Here is a 19,951-nt window from a genome sequence, read left to right as displayed (position 1 = left end):
GTAAATGGCAAATAACCATTACCAAAATCTTCTTTTTAAAAATTATTTTATTTTTTATAATATTTATTAAGGTTAATGTTTTATGGGAATTATATTGTGAAAGTATTCTCTAATCTTTTATCTTCCTTAAAATTAAAAATTAGAACAATTCTCAGTGCTAAAACAATACTCCACTCATCTTTCTCAGACTCAAAAAAATACTCATCATTATTTACGGAATACTTCACATTGTTTTAACACTGCAAGGTGGTTTCCAGAAAACTCACTCACCTCTTAAGATATTTTGTAACATTCTTCTCCCTTTCTCTCACCTCTTTGTTGCTCTCTTTTCAGATTTGAGCAACAATAATCCCTACCTCTATCTCTTCCTTGGTGCTTTCTCGAAAATACTCAACTCCTCACGACTCTCTCTCCTCCCAACGACTTACTGTGTATCCATTTTTGCTCGAACGACGGCGGTTGGAACCAGCCGACATCAATGTACTTGTATGTTCCTCCTCACAAATTGATTTATCTATGGTGTTGCCACGCTGCCACCATCTCAATGGACTGCTGCTGGTGTTCGTGCCCTGTGTCCAAATATCAAGTCAAAAATCCCTCATTCATAAATTTCAATTTCCAAATATCCCTGATTCATGAAACTTTTATTTCCAAAAATCCCCAAATTAAAAACCCTAAATCGGCAAGGAGCCAAATTCGTAGGCATTTTGCTCACCGGTTGTCGATGACTTGTGAGTGTCCTGAGTCTCAATAAAATCTGAAATTAGAGAATAAAATCAAATAGGAGCTTGAATTAAAATATGAAATAATTACCTAAAATAAAAAAAAGGATGCATATTACTATCCGTATTTAGTTGATTGACGAATTTGTCAATTACAATATTTTGTGGTAATTTTTTTCTTACGTTTGGTATTTTTCACGTAATGCAACGACTAATTAATGTGCATTGATATTACTCTATTTTTTTACAAGTATTTTATGCACGCGATGCGTGCGGGATTTAACAAATATTAGGCACTAAGAATCATTCGCAAAGTCCATATTTTGCGATATTGAGGTCATACAATACTCGTAGCCTTACATGACGAAAAATCGAATCGTATGACCAATTAAAGCTATTGAAAAATTTAACATTATTTTTGTTACAAATGAACATATCCCAATGAAAAATAAAATCTCCGTACTGAAATAAAGTAATTAAACATAAAAAAAAAAGATGTGTATCTCGCAATATACTTGCTTAACCATATGCACTCCTCCACCTAATCGATATGCAACACATAACTAACAGAGTAACAGTATAAGAAAGTTCTAGATTAAAATCTCCAGTTGGTGAAGGTATCATCCAGGAAAAGCTTTGTTTCCGAAGAATGAGAATGTTTTTTCCATGACCCATGACTTTTTCCATCACCCGAGTGCGTCCATTAGGCTTCATCAACGTTGAAAAATATGTTTTAATGTTAAATACAACATGAGCTAATTAATTCAGAAATTTATGTGGTCAGAGTATTAGATTATTTTAAGGTTTTACTTAGATTAAAATCGAGTTTTTCTTTCCGCTAAATTGAAAGTTTTAATTTAAAATAAATAAATATTTTATTTTGATGCTTTTTTTTGTCTTTTCCGTTAAAACGAAAGTTTTAGTTTAAATTAGATTAAATATTTTTTTTGATGCTTCTTTTTTTGCCTCTAAAACAAAAGTTTTAATTTAAAATAGATTAAATATTTTATTTTGATGGTTTTGTTTTTCTTATCCGCTAAAACAAAAGTGTTTATTTAAAATAGATTTAATATTTTACTTTAATGTTTTTTTTTCTTTTCCTCTAAAAAGAAAGTAATTGGTATTAATAGATTAAATAGATTAAAAAGAAATTAATTCGTATTAATTTAAAATGGATTAATAGATTAAAAAGAAAGTAATTCTTATTAATTTAAAATAGATAAAATATTAATTTTTTTTTTGAAGGAAGATAAAATATTCTTTTTTAGAGAAGATTCACGGGTATTGTCATTCAATCATTCTCTGGTTCATCATTCTCACTTCTCTCTCCTCTCTCCTCGTATTTCCTTTCTCTCTCCTCGAATCTTAGAACTCAAAATGGCGATTAACCCCTCTCGTTTCTCTGGTTCATCTCTCTCATCTTGGTTCATCTCTCTCATTTCTCTCTCCTCTTATTTCCTTTCTCTTTCCTCAGATCTGAGCAATTAAAATGGTCGATTATTCCCTCCTTTCTCTCACCTCTTTCCCGTCTTTCTTGCGATGCGTTTAGGCGATTACTAAACAACAATAAACAATTTGTCAAAACCAAATTCTCTTTGCTGAATTGACGATTACCCAGAATTGGTGAGCAACATTTTCGTTTCAGTTTGTTTAAGTTGCAACTTTTAATTTATTTCTGGCTCATTATATTGTATTTTATGGTTTTATTTCCTTATAAATTTCCAAATCAATCTTTTTGTTTGGTTTTCATTTATTGTCTTGTTGGTGTGATTTGAGTTTGGTGAAGTTTAGCATGTGATAACTCATTGAAGCGTTTTGCTGGGCGGGGCGTCAGACGGTCAGAGGCGACGGGCGAGGCGCTAGTCGAGGCAATGGCGAGGCGCGGGGAGTGAGGGACAGCTGCTGCAAGCAGTGCTATGGGGGTAGGCTGCGGTTTTTGCTGAAATCGTTAAAATGGTATTCATTTTGCTCATGTCTATTTTTTGGTTCTAAAATGATTCTATTTTCCATGATTCATATGGTTTTGCTCAGTCAGTGTTTAATGGATGCTCTAGTAGGTTTTGCTTCTGGATTGTTGCTTTAATTCTATTTTTGGTACGGGTTTTGATAGTACAATGATTCATTTTGTTCCATGATTTATATGCTTTTTCTCAGCTCAGCAAGTGATTTTGCTCCAATAAGTTTGCCTTACCTTTGTCGATTTGTATATGCATATCTCGATTTAGCTTCAGAATGATCTAATTACCTTTATTTTTAATTTTGTGAGGTTAAGCATGTTGGCATGTTGGGTTTTTTTCTAGACCTTTTTTGGTTTTAATTTGTGGAAATTTTTGGATATTTAGGGTTTAGTTCAAGGATTTATTGTTGCTTCACTAAATGAAGCGTTTATTAGTGGAAATTTTGTTTTTTTTGCTGGGGTTTATGTGTGGTTCAAATTTGAGCAAGAAAGTTGGTGTTCTGCTTGTAGTTAGTCTGATGTGAATCCCAATGTGGTTAATGTTTGGTTTGATTTTTGTGGAAAAAATTTGGTTTTGTCCAAACTTTTCAATGGTCACATATTTGGCCAAACTTTCTTATTTGCTCATGAACCGAGATCATTTTGTTACCGTTTACCTTTTAAGTTGCAATTTAACCAATCTCTTTTTAACAACTTTTACTTGAATGAGACAGTAAGCCATACATGCATTTGGCGTAGAAGTATTTGGGATTGTGAGTTAATGATGCAATTAGTAGTTTTAAACTGCAAAGTTTAAACTGTGAAGTTTCTGGGTTGATATTATCATCGTACTCTTTATCAACCCAGACACGAACTGTGAAATTTCTGTTAGGTCATCGCACTCTTTATGTTAGTTGTAACAAAATTGTTTTAAGGTTTATGTAATTTCGCACGCATCGCATTCAGAGAATCTTAATGTTCTGATTTCATATTTCTGTATAGTGATAACCTAATGTTGAGATTTGTTCTTAATAAATACCTAACCTTCGATCTTTGAAAGTTGTTCTTCATTTCTATATTAAACGATGCCTTTTTTTATTTTCCTGTTATGAATGTGATTTTTTGCTCTTGATTTCTTTTGTGATTTTATCTTCTAATGGTTATTGATGAATGTGTTAAATTTCCTAATCCCCATTGTACTTGTATGTTTCTTCTATTATATTTTTTAACTCCGAAGCTTGATTCTTAATCATTGAAGTTCTTTTGCAGGCTCAAAATTTATGGTTTACCTGTCGCCTTGTTTATGTTCCAGAGCCTGGGTAAGCCTTTTTCAGTAACCAATTTACTCAATTTTGGACTGTTATTTTAACGACATTTAAAAAACAATACATAACCAAGAATAAAACATGCAATATTACGATTAAATCATCTTTAATAGGTTGATACAATAGGCTGTTTTCGTAATAAAAACTCAACATGTAATAAAAATAATGGACTATATCTTAGATGTCATATAAAATTCAATATATAACCAAGAACAAAACTCAACAAAAACATACCTTATGCTAAAAGTTTATAGTTGGTTGAGGGAAAACCTAAAATGAATTCTAAACCTGCATACATGTGAATTTGAAGATCTCGTAATAAAAACCCACGAATATTTTAATTAATATTTTGTTTAATTAGACGATGTCGAGCATACCTTAATATTTTGAAATCTGCAAAACAAATAAACGCCATTGTTTAAGTTAGAAAAATTCAATCTACATAGCAACAATTTTAAAAAAGAACAGTTTATGCATAAAAAATCACAATTATTATAAAATAAATTGTTTAATTTCTGTTTTTATTTTCTTTCAAGGAATCGGGAGAAGATATTACTTACGTGTATCGGCGCGACTTGAAGAACAATGATGGAGTTTTTGGAACTCGTATACTGAATTACTGATTTTCTGCAGATTTTTTGTTTTAATTTTCTTGGTTTAGACTGATTTTGATTTAATTCAGTCGAATGTCAATTTGATTTAATTTGGCAATTGTAATAATTTGTAATAAGATTTTCACAGCTGGGTCTTTGTGTGATGTTCTTGGCTGGGTTTTGTGTGATGTTCTTGGCTGGGTTTATGCGTTATTTTTTTAGCTGTGGGTATATGTGTTTTCTTGGCTGTGGGTTTATGCGTGATTTTCTTGGCTATGGGTTTTAGCAATTTTTCGTGGCTGGATTTATGGGTGATACTTCCTTATTTGCTTTTTATTTTGACTTTATTGACAGACTTTTCTATATTGGGAATGATTTCAGAATTACAGGATTCTTTCCTTTTCTTTTTTTATCTTCCTTGCCTGATTTCCTGATTGATTGACGTTTAAACATATTCCCTTCCCAAAATAGATTTTCAGTTTCAAAATCAGTAATTAATCGATTTTTAAAAATAATAGATAATCAGAATGTTATGAATGTTACCAAATAAGTCAGCTTTGTAATTGTTAACTGTTTAACGGGGGGAGGGTATTATTGTCTTTTTGAAAGTGGACACGAAAAGTTAATTTACTTAAAAGCCCTCAGGAGCTGGCTTATATAATAGAGATTTAAACAAAGAAAATTACACTTATTTATAATGTTTGCACTTTTATCAAAAAATTGATATTGGGAATATGAGAAAGATTTTATGTCCCACTGGAAAAGTGTGATAGATTAATTGCCTACTTTAATTTAATTAGTTGATTTTGATAGAATTTTAAGACAATTACGTGATAATATAAAAAGAAATGTATTACTCCCTCCGTTTCTTTGTTTGTTACGTATTCCTTTTAGGGTGTTTCACAATGTTTGTTACGTGGGAGAATCTTTCCTTTTATAAACTTATTATACTATCATTTTTTGTGCCATCTTTTAATTTTAATTGGTTCAATTTTCTCAACTCATTAAATATCTTTGCAATTTCCCAAGTATATTAAGTTAGCAATCTTTGTGCTCTTTCCATTACTAGTTGTTGGAACGTGCGCTAGCGCGCACGTTCCCCCAAGATATAAAACGCTATCTCCCATAACACACTATACAAATCACAAGCCAAATTACTCTATAGAAATAGTTGAAGACAGGAATATAGTACTCCGAAGATAATAATAAACATGACTAATTACTTGATGTAGTTTACATATATAGAATTCATGGCTAAGCATAAAAAATTTACATGGCTAAGTTTAGAAAAATTAAAAAAGACCGGCCTAATAGGAGAAAGGAGAAATAACAGTCATGATAGTTCCTCGGCTAACTTTGTGGCAACATACGACTCTGCAAAAAAAGATTCATGGTTACTTAGTTGATCAATGATGAAGCAAGAAATATGTCTATCCTGCAGTTATTGATTGATTGTACACATACTACTGTCATACTCAATCACCTGATATATAAGGCTTTGTAGAGCTGTTGCTGTTGCAATTGCAATTTCAGCTAATATTGCAGACGAATCAACAACTGCGCAAGTCAAGTCAAAATCTGAAAATAGCACGAGATGCCAATCTTCAGGATTAAGCTCTTTCCACAAGGGAGCCACGATCTTTTGTGGAATTATGTTTCAAGCTTCATGGCCTGTTTATTTAATTAAGTTTCTAAATGCAGCACATCACATCATCTCATATAAACAAAGAGGAACTGAGGAAGCTAATAGACTCGAACAAACTTCTTAAGTTCACAACCGCTCAACTTTACAGCATAGTAGACGCAAAGCGAGAGGCAGGGGGTTGAACTAAAACAAACTTTCTTTTCCTAGGAAGTTGTAAAAACTCACAGAAAAGTAGGTACTTAAAAAAAATTCACACTATTCAAGAACTATAAACAAAATCTAAAACCGCTAGGATGAAATGCAGTCTCTTCAAAGTTCAGCCATCCTTTCTAATGTGACAGACACAATGTTGAGTATCCTCAATGACAACATTTATATTTCCAATACATACTGCTAAATAATGAAATAGAAGCAATGCTAAGAATTTCTAATCAGCTTTCCTCTTTGCTAATGACTCTTGTCAGCGAAAAGCTGATAACCCCAAACATGATATTACATATTAGAGTTGAACATAAATGTCGCTAGGTGTGACTTATGCCTGTAGCGGCTAAACGACTGCAAAACTAAACACACATAACCCTGGTGAAATAACTGAATCATCTTTATTAGGCATGTTCATTACACATTACTTCTGAAAATATTTCTAAAGTTTTCTTAGGTGTTAAAGGAGTTGCACAATAAGTACAGAATGAAAAGAATCACAACCTTTTTATGAAACTCAAAATTGAGAGGCACAGACTGTTAGAAGTCCTAGACTCCACGATCGGTGAAAATAGAGAAATGTACATCAATACCTGATCAGAAGCATCTTTGAAAAATCTCAAAGAACTCCTTAGCACCGAATATTCGCCGCATCATTTAATTTTGCTACATCATTTGATCTCTGTCTCTCTTTAAAATTCCTTATAATCTTGAGTCCACTTCCGAACTGGTAGTTCAGTGATTCTGAGAGTTACATCGTCCCTTCACTTGCATCACTTGCATCACTTGCACTGTCTACATCCACTACCTCAATAGTTCCACTAACTGTGAAGTGATTCCAGTATCTTTCCTAGTAGTTCTCTAGTGATTTCAGTCATCCTTGTGTACATGTATCTGACAATGGCAGCATCCTCTCCTCCCTGTGGAATAGCAATATCAAATAACGGAAATTAGAAAAGCAACTGAATTCACAGTTATAAGATCAGTTCAAAAGAAGACAATAGTGGATTGCTTTCTACATAAATTATGTACTTTATAGCTTGGTGATTATTATTAATAGATCAGTATTCAACTGCTACATAACTCTTTTCCGCTCTTCGATGAAAACTGCCAACCACTCACCCAACTCCAAATTCGCAATTCTTTTGCCAAGTATGTGGATTAACTAAGTAATTACAGCATAGAACATTTAAAGTATATACTTCGTATTATTTAAGTATATACTTTAGTGGAAGTTTTGTATGGAAAATAGTAAAATAAACATGCGAATGACCTCCTAATATTGTAACTCATGGGCCTTTATGAACCTTCTAAAAACCTATGCACCAAAGCGCGGCACCGTCCTGTTTCAGCAAATGGCACAGATTTTCGATGACAACCCTTTCACATGTATAAAATCCAAAATGAAATTTACAAACAGTGAAGGCTGAATGACTTACGACAAAGCCCATATGTACAAGGTAGACAACATGTTGGGTTTAAGTTTAACCCACAAAAATTGAGCTTTTGAAGTAAAAGGTTAAAAATACTTTTGAGGGGGGGATGGGGATACAAGACTTGTTCAATAATTGACCGTAAAGCACATCAAAGGAAGAAGAACAATAAAAGAAAGAAACTAATAAACAAAATCCACAATCAAGAAGTTCTCAAAAGAATTGGGAGACATACTATGATGGCACAAGTGGACCATACGCAATACTTGGGCCCAAAATCTTACAAGCACCAGAATAACCCCACCATTTCCTCCTCCTTTCAAAAATGGGAAAATGGTTGAGGTGTTATTACCCTGGAAGAAAATTGAGATACAAAGGACAAGCCCTGCTGACCAAAACCAAAGATCCCATCAAGAGCACGTTCTGAATTGATCAAATCTCCAGATTGATAATTGTTGCATCTGCACCAGAACCATAGATTTAAAATCAAAACATACAAGCACAAAGAAAAATGTAAAAGACAGAAAACCAAGGAGAGTAGACATTAACATTCAGCAAAAGCATAGATAGGAAAATTTTCTCCTTCAAAGTAAGTTCAGATATAAACTGAATTTGCTAAAGGGTAGACTATTTATTTTGCAATGTACCAGTTTCGTATACATATTTATCCTTTACAAAAAAGTTAGCAAGATAGATTACCATTGTAAACAAATTAGAACAGAAAAATACCCCTCACCTGAAAACGATAGAGGCAGGTGAATTAGCGTTCATAGAGCTCCCTAGATCATATAAAAGTACATCATAGTAGACACATAAAACCCTGAGGTCCCACTTCCATCACCATATTGAAACGAGTAACCGCACTGTTTACTTTCAGCTGAGCAGTGAGACGATGCTGGTGGAACCATAGTACTACATACTGGGTCTGAACAAGAAATTGCGTTGGCAGTTGAGGAGCCATTGATATCATAGAAATTGAGCTCGACCTAATATCAGTCAGCAGAAACTAATAACCATCATTCAAATAATCACACAATAAAGCGCGATATTGAGTAGAAACATAAATGAAACCCACTCGCCCGTGGACAGTCAATAAATGGAACCCATAATCTGCACATTGTATTCCCTTGGGGTAGTTCCTAGTCTCACTCTTGTAAAATACAGCCTACCTTAAACCAACACCACACGAAATTCAAAAACAAACAAAAAAAGACTTTCATCAATACAATGAAAAAAGGCGCAGATTAATGCTTAGGTTCTATTTATAAACTTCTCGATTTCTTGAAGTATAACATCAAGGCAATAAAACACAAAAAATACCTTTATTATAAAATGGCAACAAAAAAGGGAAATACAAAACTAAGTCAAAATTAATTCGATAAGAGAAGAGAACATACATTTAGCTACTTCAATGATCCCTTCTCTACAGGACATTTATGAGAGCTTTAACTTTTCAATGTCCTTGTCATGTAAGAAATAAAAAGATCTTGGTATTAATATGGTACCAAAGTAAGATGGCAATCAACTTGGGTACAAGTTGTATGATAGATTATGAATGTTATATACGAATGAACACAACTTAGGCACATCTATTATAAAAGATGAGTCGGACAACAAAAGGCCCTCAATCTCTTCAGTGAAATCAGCATTAAGAACATATCATACACTATGTATAAATCATAAACCCAGAAAATTAGGAAATAAACCCAATAAAATAGTATTTGCTCCACGTTCAAATGTTTTAAGGCTTGAAAATGAAAAGAAGCAAAAAGATAAGGAACAAACCCAATAAAATAGTATTTGCTTCACGTTCAAGTGTTAGCTCGAGCAGCTCCAAGTACTATAGAGGCAACCCTCTCTGCAAAATTGAGGGTACTTATTCTCTCTCCGACAACATTCACATCCGTTATTAGGTACCCTTGTAATACAGACCTTCTGTCCCACATGCCTGCCAAAATTCGTGAATTGAATTAGTCATTCTACTAAAGAGGTAGTTGCGGAATAACATCTCATTAACAAATAAAAGGAATCATCCTGAAGAAAGAGCTTCAATCATCTTAACAGCGGACTGGATGAAATAGTAAGGCTAACAAAAACAGAATCTTTTTTTTTGAGGGAAACAAAAACAGAATCTTGGTCCAGGCAACCCAGATATATCTCCTTGATTATGGAATATGGCATAGGAGAACTCACAGGTTGGTTCTCCACTACTATCATAAATATACAGAAGCATTTTTGGTCAATACCTGACACTGTCTCGATAATTTTTCGGGTCAAAAAGTGGAGGTTTCGCACCAACTTCACGATTCAGATAACAAATGTTGTTCAAAGGCTTCCTCCATATAGCAATATAACCCTCCCTTTTACCAGTTCCCAGCAAATATGGGACGTAAGATTCTCCATTTCTGTAGATTTATAAGTAAAAAGAGAAAAAAGCATAAATAAATATGTTCCTATCTTGAAGAGTATCAGATTCCATGAAATCTAAATTAACAACTCAAATATTGACCAGCGGAAACTTTGAATTTAAGTAAGGGATTTCAAGCAAACTCAAAAGTCTTAAGAAGGGGGAGGAAGGGAAAACGGTGATAAAAAAGGTAAGCACTGGTAATTCCCTACTTATGAAGCAGGAAATGCATGTGTAAGTAAATAATAATGATACCTTTCCACTGCTTTTGCAAGTTATCTTCAAGTTTATAGACTGGCAATACTGCCCATACAAAATATCCTCCAGCTCTGAACATTCTATTAGCTTCAAGAAGCAAGATTCCATCTGGCAAATAGTTTTAATAAGTAGATCAGAACTTCGGTTGAATAAAAAAAAAGTCTAATGAAAAGGGTTTACAATTTAATTTTGATTTTGCGGATTATATATGTGTAGTTCAGTGATATCAATTCAATCTTTATTAGTTTTTAGTTTAGGTCTGAATCTTATTTTTTTGTTGCTAGTATGTATTATCATGAAGAACATACAAGATATTACTAAGGAACATACAAGCAAGACGCTTGTACGAAGATAATACGTATAAAATAACACATACTTAGTACTCCGTAACATGGAGGCTGACGTTCTTTAGTATTGCTCCGTTTAAAAAAGAGAACATGAAGTGAATATATAAGAACATAATATATCCCAAAAGAGAACATCAGGTCAATTATTAAACAAATAATAAAAAAGAAAGAACATGGAGTGAATATATAAGAACATAATTTATTCCAAAGAAGAACATCTGGTCAATTATTAGACATATATATTAAAAAAACATGGAGTGAATATATAAGAACATAATGTATTCCAAAGAAGAACATCTGGTTAATTATTAACTGATCGGTTTGGTCTCTGGTTAATTATTTGAAATCTCTATTAATGTATTGTTTTGATGCAAAGCCAACTCCATTTTTCTTGAAAACTTTGATTTAGGGTACTACCACGCCATTATAAAGAGAACCAAGTATGCTATACTTAATCTATATTGTAATACTCCACTATACGCTACCATAAATTGCTATACTAATCTATATAGCAGCAAGAAAATATTTACATTTACAAATTAAAACATCCATACTCCAATACATTCTAATCACCGTATAATCTCAAAGTACTACTACATATTTGATCCAAAGTCTTTGTTCTTTTAATAAAATAAGGCTAGACTACATACGGTGATTTTAAAGACACAAAATTCCATGTCTAAAAGATAATCTGCACCTTCATACGTTGCCCTACTCATGGCTACCATACTGCTGGCTTACTCCCTCTCACTGATACCTCTTCTTGTTACTCTTTCTCTCACTTGAAACCACTGACTCCCAAATATTCAATTTCCCAGCAATAAAGCTAAATAACACTAAAGAAGCAACAATGATTCAATTTCCCAGCAACGAATAATTGATAAAACACACACAATCCCAGACCATAAAAGATAATAAGATATGATCAAATCTGAAACAAAACCGAAAATGTCAGGCACAAAAACCGAACCAACCCTGAGATAAGCTATATAATTCTCAAAAACCAACATCAATTCAATTTACCGGCAATTTTACTAACACGTACATTAGACCACAAACATAATTTAAAAAAAGTTAGTACATAAGATTTTTTATTATGTGTTCTTCTTCGGTGTTCGCCGTGTTCGTTCTCTAATTTCTAGTGCCATGCGAATTTAAATTTCTTCAGATTTAACCCCTTTTATCGAATCGGTTGTGTATAAGAAAGCTATACAAATTACACTGTGATGAAATTGGGGATAAATTCATTTTCTGGTAGTTTGGAGATATTTTAGGGATGAAGATTGAGATTGTTTGGGAAGACGGAGAAACCTCTGATTGCTGAATTAGCGAAATCAAAGGAGTTTTAATTTCTAGAGATTTTTTCCCCCTAAATTTCGGGTACAGAGGGTTATACTAAGGATGTGCTTCCCGTATTATTTTTAATGTTTAATATGCGTTTTATATACAATTCTTTGCGTTTTGAAAGTGGTGCACGTACCTCTACGTGGACTATTGTCAGCCATCCACAAATTGGGCACACACACACAATTAAAAGAAAAGAAAAAAGATGTCAAATTGACAATAGTCTTGATAGATAAACAGAAAGGCGCACAAAGAACGTGTAATATCAGTATATGGTCACTTAAAAACAAAAATAACATTCATAGAAGTTATGAGAATTATCTTCCCAGTTACAACTGTCAACAAAAAGATTGACTATAGTTTCACTTCCCATATCTTCTGACCTCCGCATGTAGGTACTAACATGTTGTCTCTAGAAATGTTATGATATATTTGCATTTGCAACAGAATCAAATGAAATCATTGTATCCTCAACCAAATAATGAATGGAAAAGATCACATGCACAAAGTTATCAAGAATAGAAATAAATTGATATTTAATATAATGAGATACTATTCCATTACCTCAAAAACTTGGCTGACACTGAAATTTGCAATCTTTACAGTGCCATTACGCGAAACCAAAAGATTTTGAGTCTTTATGTCCATATGCACTATATTCTGTTTCTCAAAAGAAAAGAAAATTGTTAAGATTCAATATATGCCAATAGCCACGTGAAAAAATGAAGTTACAACTCAGATGGTTCAAGTGCCAAATTTAGAAGAAAAAAAAAGAAAAAAAACTCCTAGAAAAAACTCATTGTTTCTTCTCCTTTCAGCAATAATATGCATTAATGAACAAGTCAAAAGTAAATAGTTATAACCAAAAGAAACCTAAACAGAACAACACCACCTCCCAAAGAAAAAGCCCTAAGTTTGGAATAACAGATTTAATAATGGGTATGAAGAATCCCCTGTTCATTCCTCTTATCTCCTTATTCTGAACCTTTGTGGAAAAAGTTATGAATGTAAATATAACTACATTAAGCTTGATCATCTATTACAACCTATCAATCTATCATAGACTTAGATTAACTGCAAATGAAAAACACCAGGAGAACTACATAAGATTCGAACTTCTAAAGAGATTAACTGCAGTAAACTTCACATCTTAATGCTAAATTACAAATAAATCAGCAAACTCTCTGCACTTCTTTCTTAATGTAAAGTAGGAGACAGTTTTTTGCGCTGAGAAAAAAGGTAGGGCAGTGAGGCAGTATTCAGTTCTTGTTTTGAATCATAGATCAAATTTTTTTTAAGGGTATCACAGATCAATTGGAAACCACCTATCTTTCATCTTATAAATAAGCTACATACATCCAATCCTCCTTTACCCTAGAATGATCAGGAGCCTCTTTTAGAGGCATTGGGACAACATTTAAGATGATTTTGATGTAGGAAATGCAGTAAACAAAGTGTCAGAATCCCCATATACTCTTCTGGATTCCCAACACCATACGAATAGAAAAAAAAAATAGCACCAAGCAGACTTTTTTTGAAAAGCGCATTACAAATAAGACCAATATGGACCTTGGGGGCAACAAAATTTAAAATGGAACTAAAGTGATCTTACATGTGAATGAAGATACATTAACCCAGAAACAATATCTCGTAAATATTGTCTCATGATAGCTTCCCCTAAGCCACCAGGTGGTCCAACACCCTCACAATCCCATTTGCCCTCCATATACTCAACTGAACAAAGAAAATTACAATTTCATTGACTAAAAGGCCAAAAAAAAAAAATTCCAGATCCATTTAGCCTCCAACAAACAAAAATTCAGAAGTGTGATACGAAAGGAAATGGTGGAAAAAATACCCATATAGAAGTGATCTGTGTCTGGATCATTAATCACCTCGATAAGATTGACTATGTTGGGATAGCTTACAATTTTCATAATTACCACCTGCAAGCAATAATAGAGTACTCAGACATTCAAATAAATTAAGGGAGATAATAATGTAGGCAATAAACCCTAGTCAATTTAGAAAAAGGTTGTTTCTGTTACTATAAAATCATCATAGAATGCAGTTCAGATAAAATTTGGCAATTTACAATTGCTTCCCAAAATAAGTCTTGACAAACTCTGGTTCTTAAAACAAAAATCTACTCCGTAACGCAATTTCCACCCCCACCGTTATGGCAAACAGGATTTTCTACGGTCCAACTTAATGAAAAGGTTTGGCAGAAAAGTCCTGTATCAGAACTCTCAACATATAATGGTTAATCTGGCATAAAAGTGAATCTTATAAAATCAAGCACCTTTATAAAATCAAGCACCAGTATTTATCTTATGGTAAGTATGGAACAATTGTCTTCATGTATTACCTTATCTTTAGAAGTAACAGACTTCATGAAATCTCAATACCAATCATATAAACTCAACTCCAATTACAATCATATAAATGCAACTCCAATTACAATCATACAAACTCATATATATCCGCCTTCACAAAAACCCGTGACCAAAATCCTCAACAATTATGGTGATGATGGGAGACATTGAAGAAGAGTAATTTTATTCTCTAAATTAAAATGGGAAATCGAGTATGATCCCAAATTCTGCCAGATGAATTCAAATTACAATTCCTAATCTAAAGTATGTGCCAATAAACTTAGTCGTGTTTCAAATAATATCAATATTCCAATTTAATTAAACCAGCCATAATTCAAAAAAATCAACAATTAAAAGCAAATCAACCATTAAAAGCAAGAAATAAAACCCTAATTCAAAAAATCCAGACAAAGGTGAATCATACCAGGGAGAAAGAGACGAACTGATAGTGAGGAGATTCAGAAGGAGTGAACCTGGGTGCCGGTTATTGAAGAGGCGAGTTACGAAGCAACAGATTCGTCATATGAGAACGAATAGCTAGGGTTGAAAATGGAAGGAGACAGTGAGTTTAACTAATCTAAAATAGCAAAATCAAGAACAAAACTACCGAAAACAATCGATTTTCACCTTCAAATGTATCAATGGTTCCATAGTTGGACTCCTTCTCAAAATCCTCGAATGTGAGCCTTCGATCACCATAAACTAACATCCTCTTGAAGAAGAACGGAGATTGACGATCTGGAAATCTAGGATGATGGAAGGAGAGAGGTGAAGGGGGAGGAGGAGATTGCAAAGATGAGAGCTAGGGTTTGTTGAAAATGGAAGGGGAAAAAGATCCCATAGTCGAGGAAAGAGAAAGGGGAAACAAAGACGATCAAATAAGGCAGATAGATGATGGAACACGTGGCATCATCCAACATCATGGAAAATTTAGTAATTAAGGTTGAAAGGTGGGGTAAAATCGGCACAACACTATTACAGCAATAGTAAATTGAAGTTTGTGTTTTTTAAAGTGTTAGGATTGGTTCATTTTGATAAATAAAACAATCTTATGGGTTGTTGTAATGATAAGTGGATTGAGGTTTTAGGTGGTTTTATTTTTTTTAATAAAAAAGAAAAAGAATCTTTATTATACGTTAATAAACGTGCAAAAGTCCAAACGTAATAAACAAAAAGAAACGGAGGGAGTACCTCCGTTTCAATAAGTTATTTACAGGAACTATTTGCACGGACTCCAATGCAATATTTAACCGTTAAATCGTTAATGTATCCAAATTCTGTATGAAAAAAATATAAAATGTTGATATTTATAAAAATACATTTCGAGACGAATCTAACAAGATATCTCATGATAATTTTTTATAGATATAATAGTAGGAATTTATGGTCAAGGCTTTGACTGTTGGACACATTTTTCAAAGCGTAAATAACTTAATGAAACAGAGATAGTAAAGTAATAAATGGGACACCCGAAATGGAATACGTAAAAAACAAAAAAAGACGGAGGTGATGTCTCTTATTTCTCTCTCTCCTTAACAGCCCCTTAATAAACTACCCTTATTCATGAAACTCCCTCCGTATTTATTTAAGGGATATTGCCTTTTTCCGGTAGTATTTATTTAAGAGATACACTTGCCATTTTTAGTAACTTATAAACTCCACCATCTATTAAATAATCTATCTAATACTCCCTCCATATTTATTTAAGGGGTACACTTGCCTTTTCCGGCCGTATTTATTTAAGAGATACACTTGCTATTTTTAGTAACTTATCAACCCAACCATCTAATTAAATAATCTATCTACACCCCACCCCCACCCATCACCCCCTAAAATTACATGGTCCCACTTGTTTTACTTATTAAAATATTTACCCAACCCCACTTGTTTTATTACTTTATTTCATTCAATTTTTTTTTAATACCCGTGTCTGGCCAAGTGTATCCCTTAAATAAATACGGAGGGAGTATATCTCATGTCCCACCACCCTATTAAACAAATAATTTCAGAACTACACCACACTCCTTACCCCCTAAAATGACATGGTCTCCACTTATTTTACTTATTAAAATATCTATCCAACACCATTTGTTTTATTACTTTATTTCATTCAATTTTTCTTCTTAGTACCCGTGTCCGGCCAAATGTATCCCTTAAATAAATACGGAGGGAGTATGAGAGAAGATTAAGAGTCTCCCCCTTGTACTGGAGGTTGTTTTTTCGCATATCAGATATGTGTGGCAACACACATATCAAGCTAAAAGACAAATAGTTAAAAGACAATAAAAGAAGTACCATTCATGTAAAAAAAGTTCCATTCTGTAAAAAAAAGTACCATTCTGTAAGAAAAAGTACCATTTTTGTTTAAAAAAGTACCATTTAATTTCTATTTTGTCATTTCTCCTATTTTGCCTTTTGCTATAATATGCATTTGCAAGCACATATCTGATATCCGAAAATACTTCCTCCCTTATACTGTGCTGTAGACGCTCTTAGACGCTTCAATTGAAGTTCCCCACTTGGTAATTAATACTCCGTACATTAGTAGATGAGTGCCGGCTAACAATGGAGTTAAAGAGTCTCATTAAGGACGAGATTGGTTAGATCGAGATAAATAGGTGTACGAAATTTATGTCAGCCTGTGAAAGAATGACACGTGGACTATGTGGGATCAAAAAGAATTGATTTTTTGATGAATGTATTAATGTTATTATGATTAATTTACCACTTGTTTCGTCCACTTGAGTTGGGTAGTTTGCACCATTACGTTTGAAACATCTCTTCTGACCTACGACGGAGTATCAGCTATATATACATCTATATCATCATATACTAGCTTCAAACAACTCAAACATTTTCCTTTAAAAAAAAAAAACTCATAAACAACATTAAGAAAATGGAGAAGAAATTCTTTGGGCTTTTGCTTTTGCTTCTCTTCTTCTTTGCTTCTGGTAATCAACTACTCACTTTCTCGTGTATATATAATTATATACGTAGTATTCCGTTTTTTAATACTCGTAAAGTTTGGACCTTTTTACACTATTCACATATTCTATTTTGATTTTTGCTGGTGATTTACATGTAAGATAAAACATAGTTCGATTATGTGGTATTTTGTTAGATTCGTCTAAATGTTTATTTTCCAAATATCAATTTTTCATAATTTTTTATTAAAGAGAACTAAAGATACTTATTAATGATCAATGTTGTGCATTAGCATGCGTGAAAGTGACCAACGCTGTGAATAAAAACAAAAGGAGAAAATATGTACGTATTTACGCAGTGGTCATTTTATTGATATGGGTTTTTGTGAATTTCTCCATGGAATATATTGTCATGAATTTATCTCTTTTTCTACTCCGTATATACGTAATATAAGACTAACTTATTAGCAAACTTAATTATCTCCCGTGCATGCAAGGACATTCAAAATTATTATTTTACCATCTTTCTACAAAATATTTAATTGAAATATTTATCCCTTAAAGCTAATGCATAATTAATAAATCTTGAATGTACGTACTCATTTGTAATGACATGTGCACGATAGGTTTCAGGTTCGAATCTCCACCACCATTTGCTATATGCATTGCTATATGGCTCATTCACCAAAAAAAAAAAAATTGAAAGTGTAACAAGTTCAAATATAGAAAGTTATATTTGAATATTTACCATCATACTATTAGGATCTAGCTACTTTTATGTGTGTTTTATTTTGATGGACAAAATTAGTACGTTACGTAGTAGTAGTTCTTACGAAGTAATCTCAATTTGATCGAGTTGCTAATCCCTTAAAATTAATATGTGTTTTGTTGTATACGACAGAGATGAACATGGTAGCTGAGGTTGAGGGTTTCACATGCTCAAAACCAAGCAAATACTTCAGAGGCTTTTGTAATAATTCTTGCAAGGACGCTTGTAACGATGAGAATTGGCCTATTGGAAACTGTGTAGGCTTTCTCGGAAATAAATGTGAATGCCGTAAACCGTCCCCTTGTTAAGCAGTGTGCTGATGCTCATCTATCGGGTATGAGTAAGAATGCATTTTATTCACCTAATTTTCACTTATTTTTTCTGAATTTATCTTATCTGAACTTATCAAAACTTATCATAAAAGAAAATTAACCTAAATTTACACTACTACTCATGTAGTCATGTTATTGAGCTCTATCTCATTTATGTTTATTTTCATCCTCCTTTTCAGATACTGCTGGCCAGGGATAATAAGATGCTGATGTCATAAATCAATAATATAAAATCTTGTAATGTAGAAGAAATGGGTGTCTGCTGATCAACTGCTACACCGGTTTATAAGTAATCCGTATATGGGTTGAACTGCCGCGTGCGTAGCACACGTCAGTCAACGTGGTATTTTAATATTTCTCCAGTTCGTTTTTTATTCTCTACGTGTTCTGTTTTATGTGTTCTATTTTAATATTTATGTTTGGAATATTTGCTTTTATATTGTAACATAAGTGTTCTTAATATTTTGTCAAAAATTGTAACAAGTGATTATTTTCATCGCTTACATTTTTGAGCATTAAATCTCTCACACTTTTTCAATGTCGGATTTTAAATAAAAGTGAAAATATTATAAATAAATATAATTTGCATTGTTTAAATAAAAAAGATGGAATCTCAATCCACATTAATTAGTAGTTAAATTGCGTGCATAATACCAAACACGTAAATAAAAAAGGGACGTAGTGTGTATTATCTTTGTGGTTAACCCAGCGTTAATGAGCAAAAATCTTGACTTAAAAAGAAAAATAACGATACTTGTTAATATTGGATCGACAACAAAGATAAAGTTGATTGATTTGTGCAACTACGACTCTATGAGGGTACAATGTATAAATGTAAAGCGCTTGAAAACGTATTACGTAGAAATCAATAAAATACAATGGTATAATGTAAAAAAAACCAAACTTGCCTTTACTAAACTTAACCTTTTTCTGAATATTATTTTTTAAAGGCGAAAAGAACAGAATATCGGTTTAGGTTCAATTCGATAAGAAAATTAAGTTATCGAAAACTATTACGAGTATCAATTGAAAAGTAAGGGGAACTTAATATGAGATGATAATCCTTTTCTTTGGAACTTAATATGAGATGATAATTTTTTTTTCGGCTCGTTTGGTAGCGTGTGATAAATGTTGGAATGAGAAAAGTGTTATGGCAAAAACATAACATCATGATGTTTATAGTAATGAAATTTTGTCTCAAACTTCGAAGTTTTTTTCATAAATTTGCACTATCACCTAATACCACTTCCGAAATGAGAATAGAATTTTATAAAGAAAAAGAGATAATTTTGAGTGAACTAGTATTACCATTGGAATAGATATTTATTTTCCTTACAAAT

General features: G+C 32.8%; 1 protein-coding gene and 2 long non-coding RNA genes across 9 annotated transcripts; 2 read left to right on the top strand and 1 right to left on the bottom strand.

Annotated features, from left to right (window-relative positions):
* Positions 1-2,503: 2,503 nt before the first annotated feature.
* Positions 2,504-4,872, top strand: LOC130462390 (uncharacterized). Its single transcript, XR_008922482.1, has 3 exons — positions 2,504-2,678; positions 3,928-3,977; positions 4,520-4,872. It is a non-coding gene; the product is annotated as an uncharacterized lncRNA (long non-coding RNA).
* Positions 4,873-5,787: 915 nt separating this feature from the next.
* Positions 5,788-15,104, bottom strand: LOC110777496 (serine/threonine-protein kinase GRIK2-like). 7 transcript variants are annotated; one of them, XR_008924305.1, is made up of 12 exons: positions 13,824-13,953; positions 12,776-12,871; positions 10,518-10,628; positions 10,102-10,260; positions 9,641-9,803; positions 9,253-9,278; positions 8,931-9,020; positions 8,592-8,841; positions 8,091-8,316; positions 7,016-7,342; positions 6,060-6,154; positions 5,788-5,950 (listed from the first exon to the last, which is right to left on the bottom strand). XR_008924305.1 is itself a non-coding variant. In XM_056833349.1 (6 exons), exons 1-4 carry the CDS (start codon positions 13,935-13,937, stop codon positions 10,219-10,221), a joined length of 363 nt encoding a protein of 120 aa, XP_056689327.1. In that variant the 5' UTR covers positions 13,938-13,953; the 3' UTR covers positions 8,848-9,020; positions 9,641-9,803; positions 10,102-10,218. The 7 variants fall into 7 exon arrangements, 4 of the variants coding, with proteins under 4 accessions (XP_056689327.1, XP_056689326.1, XP_056689328.1 ...); XR_002530451.2 differs by lacking the exons at positions 8,931-9,020; positions 9,253-9,278; XR_008924306.1 differs by lacking the exons at positions 8,592-8,841; positions 8,931-9,020; positions 9,253-9,278.
* A 2,272-nt stretch (positions 15,105-17,376) lies between these two features.
* LOC110777495 (uncharacterized) lies at positions 17,377-19,114 on the top strand. The gene is made up of 3 exons (XR_002530450.2): positions 17,377-17,537; positions 18,412-18,613; positions 18,791-19,114. It is a non-coding gene; the product is annotated as an uncharacterized lncRNA (long non-coding RNA).
* Positions 19,115-19,951: the final 837 nt, after the last annotated feature.

This window comes from Spinacia oleracea, chromosome 6, assembly GCF_020520425.1.
Source record: "Spinacia oleracea cultivar Varoflay chromosome 6, BTI_SOV_V1, whole genome shotgun sequence".
NCBI classification, from domain to species: Eukaryota; Viridiplantae; Streptophyta; class Magnoliopsida; order Caryophyllales; family Amaranthaceae; genus Spinacia; species Spinacia oleracea.
This window is presented reverse-complemented; position numbering and strand designations above follow the sequence as displayed.